At 43.0% G+C, this 21081-nt stretch overlaps 1 protein-coding gene and 1 long non-coding RNA gene across 4 annotated transcripts in view; one reads left to right on the top strand and one right to left on the bottom strand.

Moving 5' to 3' along the window:
* The window catches only part of LOC135902201 (uncharacterized), a 92986-nt gene extending 73978 nt beyond the window's left edge, over window positions 1-19008 (bottom strand). Inside the window, exons 1-7 of one of the 3 annotated variants that reach the window (XM_070537732.1) lie at window positions 18854-19007; window positions 17708-17867; window positions 16655-16777; window positions 16020-16192; window positions 10630-10789; window positions 8862-9011; window positions 3441-3787 (exon numbers count right to left, since the gene is read on the bottom strand). In XM_070537732.1, coding sequence (XP_070393833.1) covers window positions 3661-3787; window positions 8862-9011; window positions 10630-10789; window positions 16020-16192; window positions 16655-16777; window positions 17708-17865 — 891 coding nt within the window. In that variant the 5' untranslated portion in view covers window positions 17866-17867; window positions 18854-19007 and the 3' untranslated portion in view covers window positions 3441-3660. Of the gene's footprint in view, window positions 1-3440; window positions 3788-8861; window positions 9012-10629; window positions 10790-16019; window positions 16193-16654; window positions 16778-17707; window positions 17868-18853 lie in introns of those variants that run through there. The other 2 variants (XM_070537734.1, XM_065432178.2) reach the window with 2 other exon arrangements.
* LOC135902202 (uncharacterized) overlaps window positions 1-21081 on the top strand; it is a 46223-nt gene that overhangs the window by 16974 nt on the left and 8168 nt on the right. Inside the window, exons 2-3 of the long non-coding RNA XR_010564439.2 lie at window positions 469-505; window positions 6048-6130. This is a non-coding gene — a long non-coding RNA (uncharacterized lncRNA). The remainder of the gene's footprint in view (window positions 1-468; window positions 506-6047; window positions 6131-21081) is intronic.

Genomic DNA, 21081 nt, shown 5'->3' with positions numbered 1-21081 from the left:
TGCGCAGCTTCGCTGGTCATCCTTCTTCACAGAGTGCAAGGGCACTCAGTGTTTTTCCCGCGTTCCTTCTCCGCGCTAACTCTCACCTGCGTTCTAACTGCGCCTCGGCAAGGCCAAATCAAAACGCGCCAAGCGTCTCAAGGCACTACGCTTGGACGCGAGGAGTTCATAACTCGAAGGACCGCTCGGCGCCGTTGAAGTGAAGATTAATGTTTTTTATTTTATGCACTCATTTCATACACTCATGACGTGGCACCATCTCCTCCCCCCACCTCCCCCCATTGACTACGCCGTCAAGTATGCAGTGATGCATGCACTAGGCACACTTTTAGTAATCGAGAGCCGCGGAGCCACCTTGGCGTCGGGGAACCGTGCTCGTCTCGAACTCCGGAAGCCCGAGTTTCATTCTAGCCAGACCGAAATTTGCCAAATGCTCTTGTCAACGACGTTTATTTACTTTGTTTACAGGAACCTCCCTGAGAAATGTGACGTCAATCCGAACATGGTATGACATATTTTTAACCTTTGCGCCATTGGTCATTCTTGGTATCATGTTTCGGCCATGCTGACTCGCCGACGGATTTTTTGCGTAATTGGAGATATAATGCTTTCGCATTAAAACATAAGTGTGTGCCGCTTCTATTCTTTGTTCTGGGACTGAATGGAACAACGTCATTTCTTCTCCATATGGCGATCGAAATTGTTGCGTCTTAGTGCCTCAGTTACACGTCCCATTGCAATACCATTGCATCTTTCTCTCTCTCTCTTTCCCCTCCTGAAGCTCAAGTCACCTGCTTTTATTTGTTGTATAATACGCGCAGAGTTACTTCGCTTTTCTTATTCTTTTTTATGTTTATTCTTTATTACCCTCAGGGTTAAAGACATTAAAGGAGGGAGTGGGTCACACGAAATCAGAAAAGGAATAAATATAAGCAGTTAAAAAGTTCAAGTACAAAGGCTGCTTATTACACAGTTTCAGTTTGGGTTAACAACGTCATGATAAATTGGTAGCAAACTAGGATAGTGAAGCGGTAACTACAAACGTACTTAAGTTACCACCATATAGCAAACAGCAATAACAAAAAAATTACTTCAATTGGACAATGTTAGCTAGAACTGCTCGAAATCTTTGGTTATCGTAAATAGATACGACTTCATCAGGAAGATGGTTCCATTCCGTGGATGACCGCAGAAAAAAATGACTCCAAAAAAGTTTTAGTGTGACATGATTCGTGAAGACCAACTTTATAACTGTGATCGATTCAAGGTGATATGTATTGTGGCTGAAAAATTAAATCTTTGCCGATTGTTGGATGATGGTATAATTTATGAAAAAGGACTAAACGTGAGATTTTACGTCGAGAAGAAAATGGGGTAAGTGCAGGGTTGGTTTTCACGGCAGACACACTTGCAGCTCTGTTGTAATTACGCAAGATGAAAAAGCTGAGTTATTTTGCACGAGTTCTAATGACTTAATTAGTTTATCATCATCAGCTTTGATCAGTATTTGGCCGCCGCTCTTCGTCATTATCCTTGCAGTGCCGTTACTGGGGATGTTTTAAAAGGTACTAGGGCAGTTCGAAAACTCCTCAAGTACTTTTTCTTGTAATTTTCGTTTGTCTTATCGTCGACATCATTACATGGGCGTGGCCAATAAATGAAACTAACTACGATAACTAACTGCTCAGACAAAGTGAATGCGCATGGAGTGCCTATATGATAGCTGTCGCTGTAATAAACCCTTTTCAAAGCTCATTCTGTCAGCTTTAGCAGTACGATCTGATGCCAATATCCTGAATAACAATAAGCAAATTTGTTACTGTGTTCGCATCCCACTTTCATTTCAGATCATGCACAAAATATTTTAACCTCCATATGTACTCATCGAGCTATGCCTGTTCTTTGTATGTTTGCCAAAGATTGGTGCGAGGGTCTCATTTATGCGAAACGCGACATAATAGGATCATCAGTTCACGTATCGGCTCTAACAAGCAGCCAAATGACGGCAGCCACTAGCAAAAATGTTCTGACCAGCCGCAGTGCAACCATCCACATATAATTTGCGTGTTGCATTACTTGAATCATTCTGTGCGCTGATGTTTCATAGCTAAACTTACTGCCGATAACTGCAATATATATAAGTGCCCGCCTTGCCTTGTGGGTTCTCTCCTTCGGCATTACACTAAAACACTGGGTTTCACGCTCACATCTTCTGTTGCTTCCATTTGGTGGGCGCCGTTACATAAGGAGCTAAATTTCTCGAAATTGAGCTTCCATACCGTATTAGAAGCAATATAAGCGTTTGGTGCGTAAACAACTTCAATAAATTCGTCATACAGTTGAAAAGTCGATCGTCTTCGTTACAAAGTTGTTATCAGTCTCTGCCCATCCTAAGCGTCACATGTCATGGTCCTGTCCCCGCCATCATTTTCCATCTCCTATGGCCTGACCTGACCAAAAACTCTGGCTGGTTCGAAGAAACAATGTCTTGTGGTTGTCCATCCTCAGACCACAGCGTCATTGATCGCCACAGTGGCGAGGTGAACAGGCATTTGCAAAGAATAGGAACGTTGTGTGCCAACTATTTTACTATTTCACTACCTCACACATAAAATTATGCAGTAGAGTAGCGCTATCGAGTGCTGTTACCTGCAGCCTACATTACCCTTAGCCTCCAGGCCTTTATTTTTCATCAAAAAACGTTGTGGGCACGACAGGTGAAAAGTGGTTATAGAACACTTACATGCGCTAATCTAATACCCACAGGCACAGGAGGCAATCTTCCGCTGCATTGTAAGGAGTGTGGTTGTAATCCTATCTTCAGTGACGTTTCAATCTTGGGTAACGCTAAGACTCAGCAGGAAAGAGAGTTGATTGAAGCTTTTCGCATCTATAAACATGGCCTCGAGAAGTGTGTAAGCGCGCCATCTGTGTTCCTTACCAAGAAAGAGCTTTTATTCCTTGATCAGTGTACGTTTATAGATAATGTCTTGACCGTGTCTTTGTTATGTTGTGCCTTACGCATGTTCAGGGCGGGCTTGGGGGACGTCGTTTTCATGAATGAAGTTCAGTTATTAGTCCAGCCACCTCCCTGTCGCTTTGTCTATGTCTGCTTCTCGATTTTTTCTACTCTCTGGTTTGGTGGTATGCTTCTAGTATAACCATGTACCAACTAACCCAAAAAGCCACTCTCATGAACTGTAGAGAGAGCACAGCAAAATGTTTAGATAGTGCATTAGCATGAGTGTCTGTGTGGGTTCTACCACAGTCTATTGACAAATTCAACATGTGTTTCAAATGTTTCAAATCGTGTACGCTTGTAACCCCTTAGCTGTTCTTTGGCGACCGTTGCCCTGCGGGACGTAACAGGGCTTTCAAGCTGCTATGTGCGGATTTTCTTCCTCCATCCACTCTATTTTGGAGCAATAAATAGTCAAATAAACACTTGATTTCATTTCATTTATGTGGACATGCGCAGCAAAGATTCTCGGCAAAGAATAGGTGTACTTAGTCAAAACAGTGATGTAGTGTTTACAGTGTTACGCATTCTAGACACTTTGAACAGCTGTCAAATTTGTTATAAAATTATAACCCACCCAATTTCAGCTTTCTTGAACCCTAAGCTTCAGTTTCCTCTGACATCGAAGATTTCGTACGTATTTAAGCTTTCTTTTGTTCAATGAATGTTTCTAAAAAGTTTGGTGGGCTCTCGATGTGCCACTCCTTAGGTTTTGACGTGTCAGGCTCTTCAACTTCACAGGGATCCTTCAGTAAAAGAATACGCCAGCTGAAAAAGAAACCAAATAATCTAAACTGAAGGTGGAGACCATTATTTTCCTATTTGTTTATGTGACTTTCGAGACTTACAAGAGCCTTGGGTATCACGGCTAAACGCAATTTACTTCGCAAAGACCATAGCACCAAAGGCGGCAACCACATGCTCGGTATGGCAATAAAACAACAGTATAATTAAGAATAGTGAAATCATAAACCACTGTGTTGTTACATACTGTATATCAAGTAGGCAAAGAAAGCACTTGGGACCCTCTTTGTATTTTTGGTGTAAGGCTTGTACAATGCAAACCTAATGCTTCATTTTCACTTCGCACACGCTTAAAAATGAAACGAGAGAGAGAATTGTGCTAATCATGCGAACCAAGTGTTATCGTAGTTCATACGTAAATACAAGATGAGCTTTCTTCTCCTTATTGAACTAGGGTAAACTGACGCTGGACTCAATACTTGTAGTTTAGAAAGTGAAACTAATGCCGCATATTGTTCAAGACATTAGGAATATAATGTCAATGCCAGTTGCTTCGGTTGCATTTCTTCTTCAATTCTATGGTGCCATAGCTAAAGCATAATAATTGTACGCCTAATAAATACACCTTTTTTGCATTGTGTACGGCCCAATGTAAAGGGACCAAATAAATACCGACCAAGAAAGGAATCCCCGTAAACGGACACACAGAAAAGCAATTTGTGCTCTTCTTTTCATTCGCTTGTACAGTAAAAATCCGATGACGCCTAAGCACTCATGTGTTGCGAATGCGAAATCATTAATGTACAATTCGACCCTGCTGAGCGGTCCTTCGAGTTACACACTACTCGCGGCCAAGCGAGCGCGTTGAAACTCTTGTCCAGTCACGCCGAGCTTGACAAAGGGAGTTTCGGTCCAAGTAGCAGGCTATCATCAAGCAGAGTGCACAGGCCTCACCGTTTAGCCCAGTGAATAAAACACTGGGCTTCTGAGCGTCGGGCTGTAGGTTCGAGACTCACCACCACCAAGGTTTCTTCTTTCGAATTTCTTGTGTTTTATTACATCAATTTTCATTACGATTACTGAGGCGAAGTTAGAAAGCAGGCGTGAGCTCATGCGGCGAAGGAACGCGCGGATAACACCGGCTTCCGAGAACGAGAGCGAGGGTGACGTGGCATTGCGACGATGTTCTCTCCCCTCACACCACAGCTGGCGCACCAGCTGTTGGTGTGGGGAAAAGGCATCCAGAGGGGAGAGGAGAGTAAGCCCTTTCACCCGCTCTACTTTGTCAAGGCGCGTACGTGACGTGGAGTCGCAGCCAATGGAAATTTAGGGGCCGTTTCGCTGCTAGTCGCCGGCTTTTGCGCTGAATGGACCATTTGATGCTTTCGCATCAACGCATCAACAAGTGGGGGAACTATGAAAAATCACCAATTAGCTCAATTAGTTGTTCTGCTTCACCCATAATGAAGTTGCCTCCAAGAAATTTTGATGGTATAGCAAATACATAAATGCAACATCACAGTATAGTTCTGTAATGGACAGAAATCTATAAACCAGATATAGCGGCTCTGTGGCTTTCCTGGCCATTGAGTGAGACAGTTTAATCTCATATACAATGTCAACCTGCTGCTAACCAAAGCGAGGTGTTCAGTAGATCGCCTTACCTTTTGTGCACCCTATCAATGAAAGATGCAATATAGGTAGGCATTTATTACCCTGACAATGCCGCCCATATTAAATAACTTTTTACCAATGGCGGCTGATTTTTTTATTTATGCCAGCACCGATCAAAAAAACCTTGAATTCGGCAAATAACAGAGTGCCTAAAGCGCAGAAAAATGTTTTTTACAAAACTGTCATTCTTTATTTATGGGGACGACACTGCTGATAATATTAAATCTTTTCTGCGCATGTTTGCAGATGCCTGCGTATTGTATAGGGTTATCAATATTCCAAGAGACTGTACAACAATGCAACGTGGCACTGGCAGGATCACACATTGGTGTTCATAATGACATAGGAACTGTAACCTAAAGAAAACGTTGGCCGTGTGTTTAACTAAAAAGAAAACAAACAATTTTACTTTAATTATAATACCGTGCAGTGGTATAATACTATTGGCTTTGTGAGAACTTCAATATTTGGGAGTGTATTTGACCTCTCATTTATCTTACACTCGTCACATTGATCACATCACTGCCAAAGCATCAAAGGTTCTAGGTTTTATGAAAAGAAATACAAAACAATTCCGAATCAAAGCGAAGGCTCTACTCTATCTTTCCAGAGGCCTGTCAATACTTGAATAAGCCAGCATGGTTTGGGATCCTTGGACACGAGCGAACATAGACAAACTGAAGAGAGTACAGAGTAAGGCTGTATGATTTGTATGAATAAATCACACACGAAATTTTAGTCTAACAGAGGCCAACAAAATTGGGTGGAACATGCTACAAAAACGACGTTTATTTCACAGATGAAAGCTGTTCCCTGATATGTTTCGTTCAAGAACAGGCATCAATAACACGAACTATTTACATATGCCCGACTACGTGTCTATGAGAACGGATCACGAACTCAAAGTGAAAGAAACTTCATGTAGAACTAACGTGTGTAGTAAGTCCTTCTTCCCCAAGACAACTCGAGACTGAAATCGGTTAAGAAGTGATATTGCGAAAATAACTTCAAACGTTAAGTTCGTACAGTCGCTTCATGATGTAATATTATGGACATGAACATGGTATATTTTATCCTATGTTACCTGTATTATGCATCCTTTATCTTCTATGTAATCCCTCCCACTGTAATGCCTATCGAAGGCGCAGTGGGTACTTTTGTAAATGAATATATAAACATCTTACATTTCTAACGAAACTTGCAAGACACACCTATATTATGGTTAAATTATACCAACTTAACAAGCGAAGTAATTCTTACGCTAAACCTAAATTGTGGGAAATTTGTTGTTTTAACCAATCTATCAGCCCCATTTCTACAATACCTGTGGACGTTAGGGAGTTAGATTCAAGAATAATGCGTGCATTTTATTATGAACATTTACTATATTTAACTGTATTACTACGTTGGACGCGCTAGCTAAGATCTGCACACTGAACAACTTCATTATTAGAAATGCACTTTCTTCTTGATGCTACTTCAAGCCATATTGGCCCATAGATGGAAGCACAGTGTTGATATAAAGGTAAGAAGGAGGCAAAGTTGCTGCTTCGACAGCAGGACCCATCTTTGGCAAGTGTGGCCTTGTCACCCATGCTGTGTTACATTGTTTATCATAAATAGTGTGATTTGCAGTTATGTTCTAGAAAGCCACGTTGGCCCGAAAATAACGTACGTAACGTAACATAAGGTAGCACTCCTTTAGCCAAATTTGAGTACTTGTCGTGCTTAATGGAACAGGATGCAGAGATGAGATTAAGAATAGACAGAATAGAGCGAGTCAAAGACAAAAAAATATGAAATACAGGTTTTCAAAAACACGAAACAATGTTATATGGCTAAAGAGGTACTGGATACGGAGCAATATAACAGAAAGCTCATGTACAAGCTATGGGAGTGTTTACGTGAAACAGAGTCGGAGAACTGTGAAAGCGCCTCACTGAAGACAATGCCCGCGTAGAGACAACGACACTTGTGAAGCAAGAAATTAAAAATAATAAACGTTTCAATAAGTGTTTCTTGCACTAAACTACGGAAAAATACACAAAGGTCTAAACGAAACAAGTATCAAATGAAACAAACTTGATTTAGATCCCTTTAACGATTGCCGAAAGATAGCATTCCCGCCTTTATATGTGTTGAACAGGCAAGATAAGAATTACATATGAAGCAGCCCATTAACGGCAACGATTTATACGCTTATTCACTCCGTCTGTGTTCTCTTAGAAGAGGGTTTCTCTTGCGAAAGCTAGCCGCGTAATATTATCATCAGCCTATTTTATGTCCACTGCTTGACGAAGACCTCTCCCTGCGATCTCCAATTACCCCTGTTCTAAGCCAACCAATTCCAGCTAGCGCCTGCGAATTTCTTAATTTCATCACCCCACCTAGCCTTCTAACGTCCTCGGCTGCGTTTTCCTCCTATTGGCACGCATTCTGTCACCCAACAGTCCACCGGTTATCTAAGCTACGCATTATATGACCTGCCCAGTTTCATATCTTCCTCTTAATCTCAATTAGAATATCGGCTGCTCCTATTTCTTCTTTGATCCACCGCGCTCTCTTCTTTTCTCTTAACGTTACGCCTAATATCATTCGCTCCATCGCTCTTTTCGCGGTACTTAACTTCTTTTCGAGCTTCTTTGTCAGTCTCCCAGTTTCTGTCCTATATGTCATCACTGGTAGAATGCATTGATAGTGCACCTTTATTTTTCATGATAATGGTAAGCTTCCAGTCAGGATCCGACAATGTCTGCTGAATGCGCTCCAACCCATTTTTATTCTTCTCAAATTTCCTTCTCATGATCAGGGTCCCCTGTGAGCAATTGACCTAGGTAAACGTACTCCTTCACAGACTCTAGAGGCTGAGTGGCGACCCTGAATTGTTGTTCTCTTGCCCGGCTATTGAACGTTATCTTTGTTTTCTGCATATTAATCTTCAACCCCACTCTTATACTCTCTCTGCTAAGGTCCTCAATCATTTATTTAATTACAATATATTGCTTATCTAGTACACTAAAACTATTACATCCCAATATCGCTTATTACCTTAACGCAGCTTAATATAATCTGCCTTTGCATTTCATAGCAATAATACTCGAAACTCCTATATAAATCCGTTTCCGACGCAGCATGCTCTCTCTCATTTACCTACATTGCAGTTTTGTCCAGTTTTTTCACTCGACACACAAGCAATGTCCGTGATACTCGCCACTTCTATTGCTTGCACCTCTTTCTGAACGCGTGCGCTGCTAGCACTCTATTCAAACCAACGTGCAAAGTGTTAGGTTATCTACGACGTCATACAAAAAAGGTTTTTTCATTGCTGCTAACGCCTGAATGCAGCTGTGAGCAAGAAAAAAAGTACTTCAGTCAGCATGAATGCAGAAGGCAGTGCCATAAATCAAGTACCGAAGAGTCTTACTAGTTGTACTTTGTGCACTCAGTGGGATAGCCATATTCGAAGCACTTCGTTTGCAGTACGTCGAAAAACAGGACTCCCACAGTCACGGAAGGGAGGCTGCTCACGTTTTGTAGACAGTTGAAGAACTTCCTGTCGTAAACGCAGCCTGTCCTGAAATAGTAACGACAACAATTCGTAAAAGAGAAGTCAACTTGATTCAGGAATATCCTTGAGTGCGTACCTCAACCTAATTTTCATAATAAAATCACAACATTCAGCCTAACAATGTAGCTTGAAAGGGGAATGGTTTTTTTTTCGTCATTGCAGGTATCATAAGGCCTAACTCAAATGCAAAGCACCATATGCGTCTACCTCAAGGACGAGGATTCATAAGCGCCACAGGCACATAACATTCGATTAATCTTGCCTGTTATTTTATCACATGTTTTCGTATATCTAATGCTCTGTTCAGAAGATCTTTCCATCTTAGAAGCCCAAGTCGCCTGTGCTACCCAGTACAGCCTTTTTCGAGACTGTCACGACTGTGTTCACGACTGTCTAGCCTCCTAAAACTCGTCATCAAAGCTTCTTTAAATTTAGCTCAGACTTTATTGAAGTAGCTTATTTTCTGGGATTATGAAGTCACATTCATTTGGAACTGTATGAAAGTGGTTTGGTTATATTTTTGCCGCCACATTTAAACAGAATCAACACTAATGGCCCCTATACCATTGAATCGTCCCAAAAGAAGTAAAGCACTTGTTATGCGCGTTTGAAGTTCCACCAGGTGACGTGCAAAACCATCACCACACCAAAGTATCATGCGATGTTGCACCACTGCCTCAGCCTTTAGAATGTGGAAAGCGGTTTCTACGGCGAGGAATTTGAGCAGACGATTACTTTCTGCGCGTTTATGAAACTGCTGGCTTACAAGTCTTACAGGGTAAATTAAACAAATCAAAAGTTGGCGTTTCAAGTTCGTAAGTCAGTAATAAGAATCGACTTGGAAAGCATCATGTCCCTGAGTTGTCTTCGGGTCTCTGGCGGCGAAAGCTCGAATGTAGTTAGTACGCCAGTATGTGTCTTATCCTCCATAGCGAACATGCCTAAATTGAGAAACCGTTTTACTTCAGAGCATGCTTTGGCTGACAAAGAAGCAGAAAGTATATTCTGGTGCTATCACTGAGTGACAATTCCTACACCAACGACAGATGTCGAGGAGATGTGTGAATTTAATTGAATTAGGTTGAATAGAACTGTAGGGTTTTCCGCTTTAAAAACAACGATTTATGTATGAGACACACCGCAGTGGAGAACTCCGATTTAATTTTTACCGCCAGAGTATCTGTAACGTGCCCCCAATGCACGATACACGATCGTTTTTGCATTTCGCCCCCATTGAAATGCGGCCGCCGCAGCCCGGATTTCATCCCGCGGCATTGTGCTTACCAGTGCCACACCATAGCCCCTAAGCCACCATGGTGGGTAAGAGGACATGTGTGCAGTTCGTAATTACCCAGTCGTGTCAATATTAAACAGCCTCTTCGGTTTTTACAGGACAAAAAATTTTCAAAATGCACTACGTTTTACAGCGAAGTTGTTAAGGGGAACTCCACAACAGCTTTCATGCGGCGGGGGAATGCGCGGGTGTGGTTGGTATCAAATATCAAAAAACAGTCAGAAAGGCAACTTGCATCTAAGCCCGGAACACGCTTTGAAGCGTATATCGTTTCAAAGTGACGCATTCCCGCAACGAAAAAAATAAAAAGATGACGGCGAATGAACTCACATCGTATACGGCAAGTAATTTGTTACATTGTGCTTAGTCTCGAATGCCGGTATGTTGTCTTGAGAATGGTCGTGTTCACGGCAGCATCTGTCGGTGTCTCTCGCCGACCCCAAATCATCGTAATTTTTTGCCACGTCACCAGCTCCGCACCACTTTGTTCCTGGGTCGTGAAGATACTATTTTAATGAGAGGCTGCTTCTTTTTGCAGAAACAATCTCAAATCGCAGCATGCTACTTAAAGGGGAGAGAGAAAAAGAATATTGATCTTGCCTTTCTCAGGTCAAAGTAATCTCTAATGGAAGCGCAGTGGAAGTTCAATACCACGAATTATATTTTCAATAAAATGTTGTAAAACCGATGGTGACTATCCAAAATGACTATAAGTAGAAGAAATATTGGTGCGCCATCCAATAACATGCCTTAAAAGTGCCCATGCAGTGGAGTGAAACAATCCTTCAGTGTGTCCTCGCAGATACATAAACTGGTCATGCCACTCTGTGAGACCGGGGCAGACCCACTCAGAGCCACCAGTAATATACTCAATTATGTTACTCATACCTTCCCGAAACACTTTCTCAAGGAACTTCAATGTCATTACTTCTGATGAATTAATGTGAGCGCCGTATGACACCCCTGCAAGGTACTCTGCTGGGCATGAAAAGATTACTGCGAAAGAAAAGCGCCGATTTCCTTGACTCCATATGTGAAATAATGAAACACTCCGTTGAAATTCTAGAATTAGGTCTTACGTTTGTAAAACAAAGTACATAGACACGTATTCGAAGTTAACGGATGCGGTCGCAGATCACAGAGGCAAACTGTCACCTGCTCACGATAATGGGCAGCCGTCTAGGATGAGTATTTGCGCAAACGAATGAAAGATTTCGATTCGTACTGGATTGCCAGAAAGCAACTGTGTTACTCGGGGAGCCACATTGGTTTCGTTGGTGGTTAAAAGGAAAAATAAGGCGATATTCAACGCAAGATTTTCTGCAAATTGTCCAGCGCAAAATACGCGCAGTTCCTCAAGTTCTGGTAGGAATATTAGGAACAGCAGACAGGCCATACGATTCCCAGCTCTCTTTTGACGAAGTGCCGAGCCATCTTCCGCACGTATCCTCCGTCATAGAAACGGGTTGGATGGATCCAAAACTTATTCGCTCCTATTTCTCGGCGGAATTAGTTTTGAAGCACGGTTCGCCCGTCAGTAATGCGGTAAATGTTTGTACATGAGCTAGGGACAGTTTCCGTAGCCCTTTCACTCGAAGATTTCAGTATAACAGATTTGCTGCACTTTAGAGCAGCGGACAAGGCATCCTTTGTGCTGCAATACAGGGACGAAATTGAGAAACAATGCGCCTACCCAGCGTGTATCTTCACTTAGCATGTATTTTCTCGCACTTTAACTCCCGAAAAGCTACGAGTCTTGTCAGAGCAAAATTAGGTATCTTGTTTTTTGTTTATCTCTCACCCTGCAAGATACGTGCTTCTGCATGATGCACTTTCTTTTTACTGGTGGAGCTGGTGTGACTGGAAGAGCCATTCATATATAAGTGGACTCGGTCAAAGTAGAAAGTGTTCAAACAATCCCGAGCTGCTTGCTTCAGGGCCAAGGCATGCAGGTCGGTCTTCTTTCTTAGCCCTAAAAGAATGGGACGCATTTGGGGTTGTTTTAAACAACACAAAGCAGAGGTTGAACGTGCTGAGAGTGTGTGGTAGACAGGCACGATAGATGCTGACCTCGTTGGAGAAGTACGCCTGTGGTCGTCGTTCTGGCAGGCAGGCAAGAGAGCTTGATTGCATATGTGAAACATGACGAACATGGGCCCTATGCGTGTCGGTGCGAATGTAAGTCATGATCGGATGGTCTTGAACCATTTTAATGGTCCCTGCTGCTGAGGCGCTCCGCGGAAGGCCTAGGCAAACACGTAGTGCCTGTGCTTGCACGCTCTGAAGTTCTCGAAGATTTGACTTGCATGTTTTAGCAAGCACGGGAGCACATAACGTAGCAATCCGATAAAAAGTGCTCGATATAACTGTAGCATGGAGCCCACTGACGATCCCCATGTTTTCCCGACGATGAGCTTGAAGACATGAACAATAGACGTGAGCTTCGTCTTCAAGTGGGCAACGGGAGGGCTCCAAGATAGATGCCGATCCACAATGACACCCAAAAACCGATGATTTCTCTTGTAGGAGGAAGGCTCGCCATTCATGCATACTGGATAACGAGACATCGCTTTTCGTGTGAAAGCAACTGACGCATATTTTTCTGTTGAGATGGTAAGGATTTGTGTGTGAAGATAGTGAGATACCTGTGTTGCTGCTTTCTGTAGCCTTGCGTGAACCTGCAGGCGAGTGACCACTGATGACCAGATGCAGATGTTGTCGGCGTAGATTGAGACACTCACTGTTTCCGATAGAGATTCGGCCAACCCAAGAAGCGTGAGGTCGAAAAGAATAGGGCTTAGAACACCACCTTGGGGAACTCCTCGGCATATGTAGTGGTCGGTAGTCGGACCATCTTCCGTACGTACGTACAAGGAAGTAGTTTCTGATCCATCGATATACTCGCCCTCCTAGTTCCATTGTCAAAAGTGCGTCTAGAATGGGTTGATGGGAAACGTTGTCGTAAGCGCCTTTCACGTCCAGAAAGAGCGCTACTGATAATCGTTTCCAAGACTTTTGCTGTTCTACAGACGACACTAGATCGATGACACTCAATTGATGAGCGGCCTCGTCGAAATCCTGCCATAGAATCAGGTTAAATTGTGTGGTGTTCTAGCCATTCGAGACGCATGAGGATCATGCGTTCCATGAGCTCCCCGACGCAGCTGGCAAGTGCTATAGGTCGATACGTTGCCAGTTCGAGCGGTGACTTTCCTGCTTTTAGTAGCGGTACCAGGCGGTTGCGTTTCCATTCCTGAGGGACGACACCATCTTGCCATGAACTATTAAAAAGACTGAGGAGTTCTCCTCGTGCTTCTCGGCCAAGGTGGCGCAAAGCAGTATATGTTATGTCATCGAGCCCTGGTGAAGACGAACACCTACGGAGTGCCATAGCAGCTTCCAACTCTTCCATAGAGAATGGAGCCTCCATACTTGTATCTCGTGGACCGGGAGATGTCGCTTAAACCATGTCAGGGACTAAAACTGTGCCGCCGGCTATTTTCGCGCAAAATTCCTCTGCAATGTTTATCTCAGGGCGGTTTTGATAGAGAGCAAGGGCGTTAAAAGGATGTCGTTGCTGGGGACTTGAGCAAACACCCCGTAGGGTACGCCACACACGGGACAATGGCTTGCGGGGGTCTAGTGACTCACAAAAGCATTTCCATCTTTGATCCCCTAGCTTACTCATTCGGCGTTTTATCTTCTTTTGCATGCGCCGAGCTTCTCTGAGGTCAAGAATTGACTCTGTGCGCCTCTACTTTCTTTCAGCAAGGTGACGTATTTGACGAAGCCTTTCCAATTCAATGTCATTCTCTGTACGCTTTGACGAATGTGTGAAGCAACGCGTGCAATCTTGCATTGCGTCTGCAATTATGTCTTCTATCTGCGTGAGATATTTTTCTTGCAGGTGTCTTCTACTCGGTCTTGAAAGACTGACCAGTCGATTTGGCGAGATACATCCGGTAATGCGGCGTCTAGACCATCGATTCTCACATAGGTCGGTATATGATCACTTCCATGGGTTTCAATATCAGTGAACCACTGCACGCTCGAAGTCAGGCAACGTGACACCAAAGTAAAGTCAAGGCAGCTGCTGTGCGCTGTTCCCCGCATAAATGTCGAACTTCTGTCATTTAGAAGACACAGGTTGTGGCCTGATGCAAAGGATATTAGTGACTTGCCCCTCGAATTTATCCTGGAGCTTCCCCATATATGGTGGTTAGCGTTGAAGTCCCCTGTTATTATCCAAGGACCGGGAGTAGCAGCCATAATATCTCTAGTCTTTTGCTGTCAAACTGACTTGGTGGGGTAGGTAGACGCCAATAATAGTAAAAGAGAGCCTCTTCTTTTTCACACTAACACAGACATGTTGGTTACCATCGTGTGGCGCTACTGATTGCGAAAAATACGTCAGGTCCTTGCGAATGTAAACCTGAACCTTACTACTACGGACCCACGTGGTTGAAACAAAAGGTTCATATCCTGATAGTCTTAAGGATGCTAATAAGTTCGGTTCACAGATCACCAGTATAGGAGGGAAAGTGGAAGTCAAACACGAACTGTCGAAAATCCGAAATGTGTGACCTCAGGCCTCTCGCATTCCATTGGAATATGGAGGCACTTCCGACACCATTCCGAAACGATCACTGTTGCTGTCGATGAGCCATGGTTCTGCTGTAGAAGTTCTCAAGCACTGGACTTCTCAAGGCTCGCTAGAACCGGATTGATGGCATCCAGCACTTGCAACGCACTGCGAGCTGTTGGTGTCTGTAGCTTGTGCAGAAGAACACGAGTGGCACTCACCAGAGAGCTGATCATGACAACGATTTGTTGATCTTGCTCTGTCAGTTTATCAGGAACAGTCGAAGTGTCCCTTGCTGTAGTAGTCGGATTTCGCTCAGCAGGAGCCTGTAGCCTCGGGAGTGCAGGCCAAGCGTCAACTGCCGGGCTGTTCATTGCACCTTTGTCCTTTGAGCTGACTGCGTTTGGCCTGGGCGGAAGAGTGGGTGGTAATGTACGTGGCTGGCGCTCTGCAGATGCTTTGGAGGTTCGTGATCGACTTTGGCGTCCACCTTGGACAAGATCTTTGGACCATGGCTTCGCATATCGCAGCTACAAAAGACCACAAAAGCGCTGCTGCGATATTCGAAAGCAACTGGATTGAGTCAGCGTATGTGATGCGGACTGAGTGACCGAATGATATCCCCAGTAGACTTTCTCTTCTCCTTTTAATCTCTCCGTCCCCTTTTCCCTTTCGCCAGTGCAGGGTAGCCAACCGGGCTCAGTCCTGGTTAACCTCCCTACCTTTCCTTTATCATTTGCTCTCTCTCTCTCTCTCTCTCTCTTCTTTTTACTCATTGCGCTAATACCACGGTTTTCAAAAATTTTATCAAATGTAAGCGACAGTTGCAATGGTGTGTTCTGAAATGATTGAGGGTTCCGTACACTTTAAAACTAGTTTGCATATCGGAATGCGTGGCCTTGGATATACGACCACTCCAAGCGTTCTTTCCTATCAAAGACTCTAGGTAAACCAATTACAGTCTCCTAAACAAGGCAATAAAGGCGCTTAACATGAAACAAATATCCATCACGTTAACAAAAGAGTTGCATGCCCTGAAGCGCCACATGAGCCAGACAAAAGTTAACCTTAATGTCTTGTTTTACGTATGCGGACTTGTTATTCAGCAGTAGAGGTTGTTTACCCAAGCCTTGCCTACCTGGGAATATGACGAGGCTTCGAAATGCATCGCCCAGACTCTCTGAAAAAGAAGACCGTTCTTGCGTTGTATCTTTGTCCGCACATTTGTCGATGAACTGATCCATTTCTTCCACTGATACGTCGGTGACCAGCTCTGACGGGATCGACTTTAATATGCTCTCTATCAGTCTCCTGTTGTAAAAAAGAAAAAAAACTAACTAATAAGAAAACACTAAGACCACTATCACAGTGACACTCATAGGATGGTGTTCTAAAAGCTCAGCTTCCTGCTGTTCTTATTCAATGTTGCTGCTGCTGTTTCTTAGTCTTTTTTTCCTTTTTGTTTGGTACCTATTTCATGTCGTGCTTATAAAAGGTCATCAAGAATAAACGGGTTTCACATTGTACGATTGCCGTGCATACAACTTGGCGCAATATACATCAGACGGCTCCTATCAGCAACTCCTGACTGGTGACAAATATTTTACATTTGTAGGTTGCTAATGTTCATACTATTTGCTGATCTAAATGTAAAATATTGCCTAATTTACTCGCGTATTCAATTGAAATGCGCAAAGTAAAGTATCAGAAGACCGTGATTATCATGTTCTTGCTCCAGCCCTAAGAATCGCTTGCGCTTTCACCGGGACTCACTTGTTACCGACGAGATTGCAGCTGATGAATTCGCCAGTGCTCGTGTCTTCGAATATCTCCGCTAGGCGGTGACCATCCAAGTTGATGTCCGTAACAATGCGAGGGCTTACCGTCGGATGTAGCCTGAAGAAAACGTATCAATACACGAAACCATCCATACGCTTACGCACAAAACAAACCGTAGGCGGGAGAAGAATGTCGTGCTTAAAACGATAAAATAACTGGGCTCTTGCACTAAACATTTCAGAGCGCTTATCCTTTCCCGTCTATCGCCTACCACCCTAAAACTATGCTAACCTCCTTTTTTCACAGTTTTTTATTAGCTTTTGTACCTCCGAAACACAGTGGCCTGCGAATACAAGCGTGATGTCCATGTAACTATTATTCTGGATAGAAACAGGTAAAAATATCTGTCAGTATATTCACAAACAACGAATGAAGTTACGTGTAATGGCATGAACGCCGTAAGACACGTGCTGCGTCTTAAATAGCCATGTGTATCCGAGCCTGCCAAAGCGGCGAAACTGGGGAAGCTTCAGAGGCAAGGAAACTAAGGTCGCTAGAGCACAAAGTATCGCCGGCTCAACTTCGTGCTTTTGTTGCCATTCAACGCCGACGACGTGCCAATACCATTCCAACGTATAGGTGGAGCACTACTCAAACCATTGACGAAAAGTGACAAGGGAAAGAATAAAAATAGGAGCATTATATTATGCCTGACTACAAACGCGAACGCATTTGTTTGCCCCTTTAGCAGCAACTGTTTCACACTGGCTGGTCGCATTGTCTAGATATATTTTATCAGCATAATTATGTGAGCCACTAGGGTAGTACAGCACGGAGTCCGTATCTCCTAATATTAACGTTCCTTTTCCATTCTTAATATTACGCGGCATCTCGAGTGACCGATATCGATAACAACGGAGTGGCGGGCTGCGAGTCATGTCCGAGCCAGTTTGAGCTGTGTTTTTGTCCGCGGCATCATCTACCGCCTAATCAGCACAATAGAAGATAGTAATGTTTCAGTACGAGCATAAAAACTGCAATACTTACACATTTGTTTTCGTAGATTCAGTTTTATTGAACAGCTCTAACACTTTCTTCAACGGCTGCTTGGAGCGCTCCGATATTCTAGCCGCAACGAAATTCTCGTCTCCAAGTCCGTAACAGACAACGTAAAAGAGCAGTAATGATAACGAGGCTTTCTTCATAACTGAAATGAAGAACACATTTGAGCTCGTGTGAATGCAGTCATCACTAAAGCAATGTGGCGGAAGCGTTTACGCATTGATGCAGAGTCATGTTGAATCAATAGCACAAACATCATTAAGAGCAAAACAATACCTAACTCCACGGCTATTTTACTCAGTTTTCTTCATTTGCACCATTCCTGGATGTGTTTTATTTATTTATTTATTTATTTATTTATTTATTTATTTATTTATTTATTTATTTATTTATTTATTTATTTATTTATTTATTTATTTATTTATTTACTTTTCAGTCAAATTTTTTTTAATAGTATGTGTAGCAGTTTTACGCCCGTGCAATAGCCGTAGTAATTGTTTCTGTGTTTCCTGCACACTTTATAGTAGGCTCCATAGGGTGGTACCCAATGCAGTAGTGTGTGATGAAAAAACATCCGAAACTTCATGTTTCATTAGCTTAATCGACAATAGCAAACACTGACATTTCTGACGTTGCGTAAAGTGAAGGAACTATATGGTGGCGGTGGTGGTGGTTATGTGCCGTTGAAAACAGAAACAGTGCAAAAATGTAGCAGTGCAACAGTGCATGCAACAAATATGCGTTGTAGATAACAAGTTTAATAGGCAGTTCCGTAACATTCAAAGTGATGCCCCAGCTACATCAAAACATATGCGTAATTGCGTTACATGTGAATACAAATTGCGTCGCATTTGCGAAGATAACGTTATATTTGTATGAACCTTGCATTTCGCGCCAATCCTAATTTATATTTACATTATTCATCTTAGGATGGCGCAACATTTGCTTTAATATTTGAAGAAAAGAGTAGCATAACAGTGATTCTCTCAATGCGTGGGATCCGCTTAATTTTTTTCTCATGAACTACATTTCCATTTAGTCTATCCAAATTCTTTAAAAAAAACAAATTCTTTAAGTGCAGGTAAGTTTCACACAGCTTTAATAAAATGGAGACATGTACAATTAACTCACCTTTCCGACCTTGATTTAACACTGCAGACAGCCACACACGGCCGATAAGGCTACAACTACTTGGACTGAAAAGTATAAGCCGGTATATATGCTCCCATAAAAAAAAAAAAAATACTGAGAGCCTCAATGCTTCCTGGATGCCACACGCTCCGGCGAGACGTTTTGTCTTTCCTTTTGTTCTCTAGCTGCCCTGCACACTACCGGAAGCAGCTGGTATACGTACGAGGAAAAATAAACCTGACGTAAGCTAACGATGTTTCTTCCCTCGTGCATTACGGATGACGAAAGCGCATCTGCAAGGCAATGCGGCGACAGCGCACCTATTGCACAAACCGCGCAGCATGTAAAAACTTACAAGCAAGCATTCGCCAGCATTTGTCAGGATAAAGTTTGATGGGCAGAAAGCATCACTGTACGTGTGGCGTACCGGCGCGTGTCGTGCCCCCGGGCCGTCTGTTTGTGGAACAAAGCGCAGTGCATTGCACTCCGCTTCTGGCAGGTGCTGAGCAGCTACACTGGCTTCAAAGTGTGGGACACCTGACCTGCTCGTTTGTCTACAAAACTCAATGAGACTACGTTACAATGAAGGCGGAGGGATGGCAATTTAGAGTCTCTGCTGTGAACAGCGGGTTTCGAAATATCCTGGCCCAATGCATTCCTTTTGCCCATAATATCGCGAGAAATTGTGTACCAGATATGCAGGCTATAAACTGCTATTTCTAGCCTCATCGCACAAAAATAAAAAACTAATACTCCTGACCTAAAGCCCAGCAAAACAAACCATCCGAGAACTAACACAATTGCGTATGCCCCGGTATTTGTTTCCTTCCGTATGTTGAGACGGGAGCGGCGATTTATTCAATGCCAATCACCGTCGTAAATATAAAAATGGAATAGTAAAAGATAGAGTTCGATGCATCCACATAAAGTAGTAATGTGCCTCGTAGTAGAACAAAATGTTAGCGCACACATGACGGCCGGGCTCAGCGAGCACAAGGATTAGTCAATGCTGAAGCCAGCGATATAAAGGTATACGAACGAGTCCTTTCAAAGTTAATGGGCCAACTCAGATCATTTATTGCATTCTGTCTAATTACATAATACGTTTCAATTCGTTATTCAACTGCTTGAATATTTTGATTAGATGACGAGTGTGAATAAGAAAATTGTAGAGCAACACGAAAAAATTTGTCAGCCCTTCAAATGTGTGAAGGACAAGCAACGAAGCTGTGGCATGTTTTACCTCAATCGACGCATCTATATGTATATATAGGCACTGTTATCGTTGTTATTGTTGTTGTTGTTGACGTGGTCGTCGTCGTCGTCATCGTCATCGTTGTTATTGTTGTTGTTGTTGTTTTTGTTGTTGTTGTTGTTGTTGTTGTTGTTGTTGTTGTTGTTGTTGTTGTTGTTGTTGTTGTTGTTGTTGTTGTTGTTGTTGTTGTTGTTGTTGTTGTTGTTGTTGTTGTTGTTGTTGTTGTTGTTGTTGTTGTTGTTGGTGGTGGTGGTGGTGGTGGTGGTGGTGGTGGTGGTGGTGGTGGTGGTGGTGGTGGTGGTGGTGGTGGTGGTGGTGGTGGTGGTGGTGGTGGTGGTGGTGGTGGTGGTGGTGGTGTAGAAGGACAAAGACAACGAATACATGTATTGCCTGTATGTGGAGGGATTTATTGGTATTCTTTTATGAAGGACTGACAAGTGCAAGTACCGCCGCATGGCAGACAGAAATTCCACAATATATATAACTTCACTGTGAACTACGTAATTATGAATACTAGATGAAACTCTGAGTTGTGCTATAGTCATCTTTCCGGCTAATTTTCATATAATTTGTGTAGATCCATTTTTGATTTCAAAAAAAAGGTTACAGCCGTTTTCTGTAACCATACTCCCTCCGTAGACGGCCATGTATTGACAGCAGACGGGACTTCTGTAAGATTTACAACTCCACTGGGAACTAACTAATAACGACAAGTAAATTGAACTCGGCGTAATTATTGAGTCACTTTAGCGGACAATTTCAGCATAATTTTTTTCCAAGATACCTACCTTATATTGAGATCTACAGCGCATTCGCAACAAACTGGAGAGGAAAATTTTTTCTTATTGACGCGATGCGTATAGACGGATGGAGATCGACCGCCGCCGGAGGGTAGCTATATACAGCTTCGCTGTAAAACTCCTGGTGCAAATTTCTGTTGCTCAATACATGATACGTAAATGTGGCTATCCGA

This window comes from Dermacentor albipictus, chromosome 4 (assembly GCF_038994185.2).
Source record: "Dermacentor albipictus isolate Rhodes 1998 colony chromosome 4, USDA_Dalb.pri_finalv2, whole genome shotgun sequence".
NCBI classification, from domain to species: domain Eukaryota; kingdom Metazoa; phylum Arthropoda; class Arachnida; order Ixodida; family Ixodidae; genus Dermacentor; species Dermacentor albipictus.
Note: the sequence above shows the minus strand (reverse complement) of the source record. Positions and strands in the feature narration are given on the sequence as shown.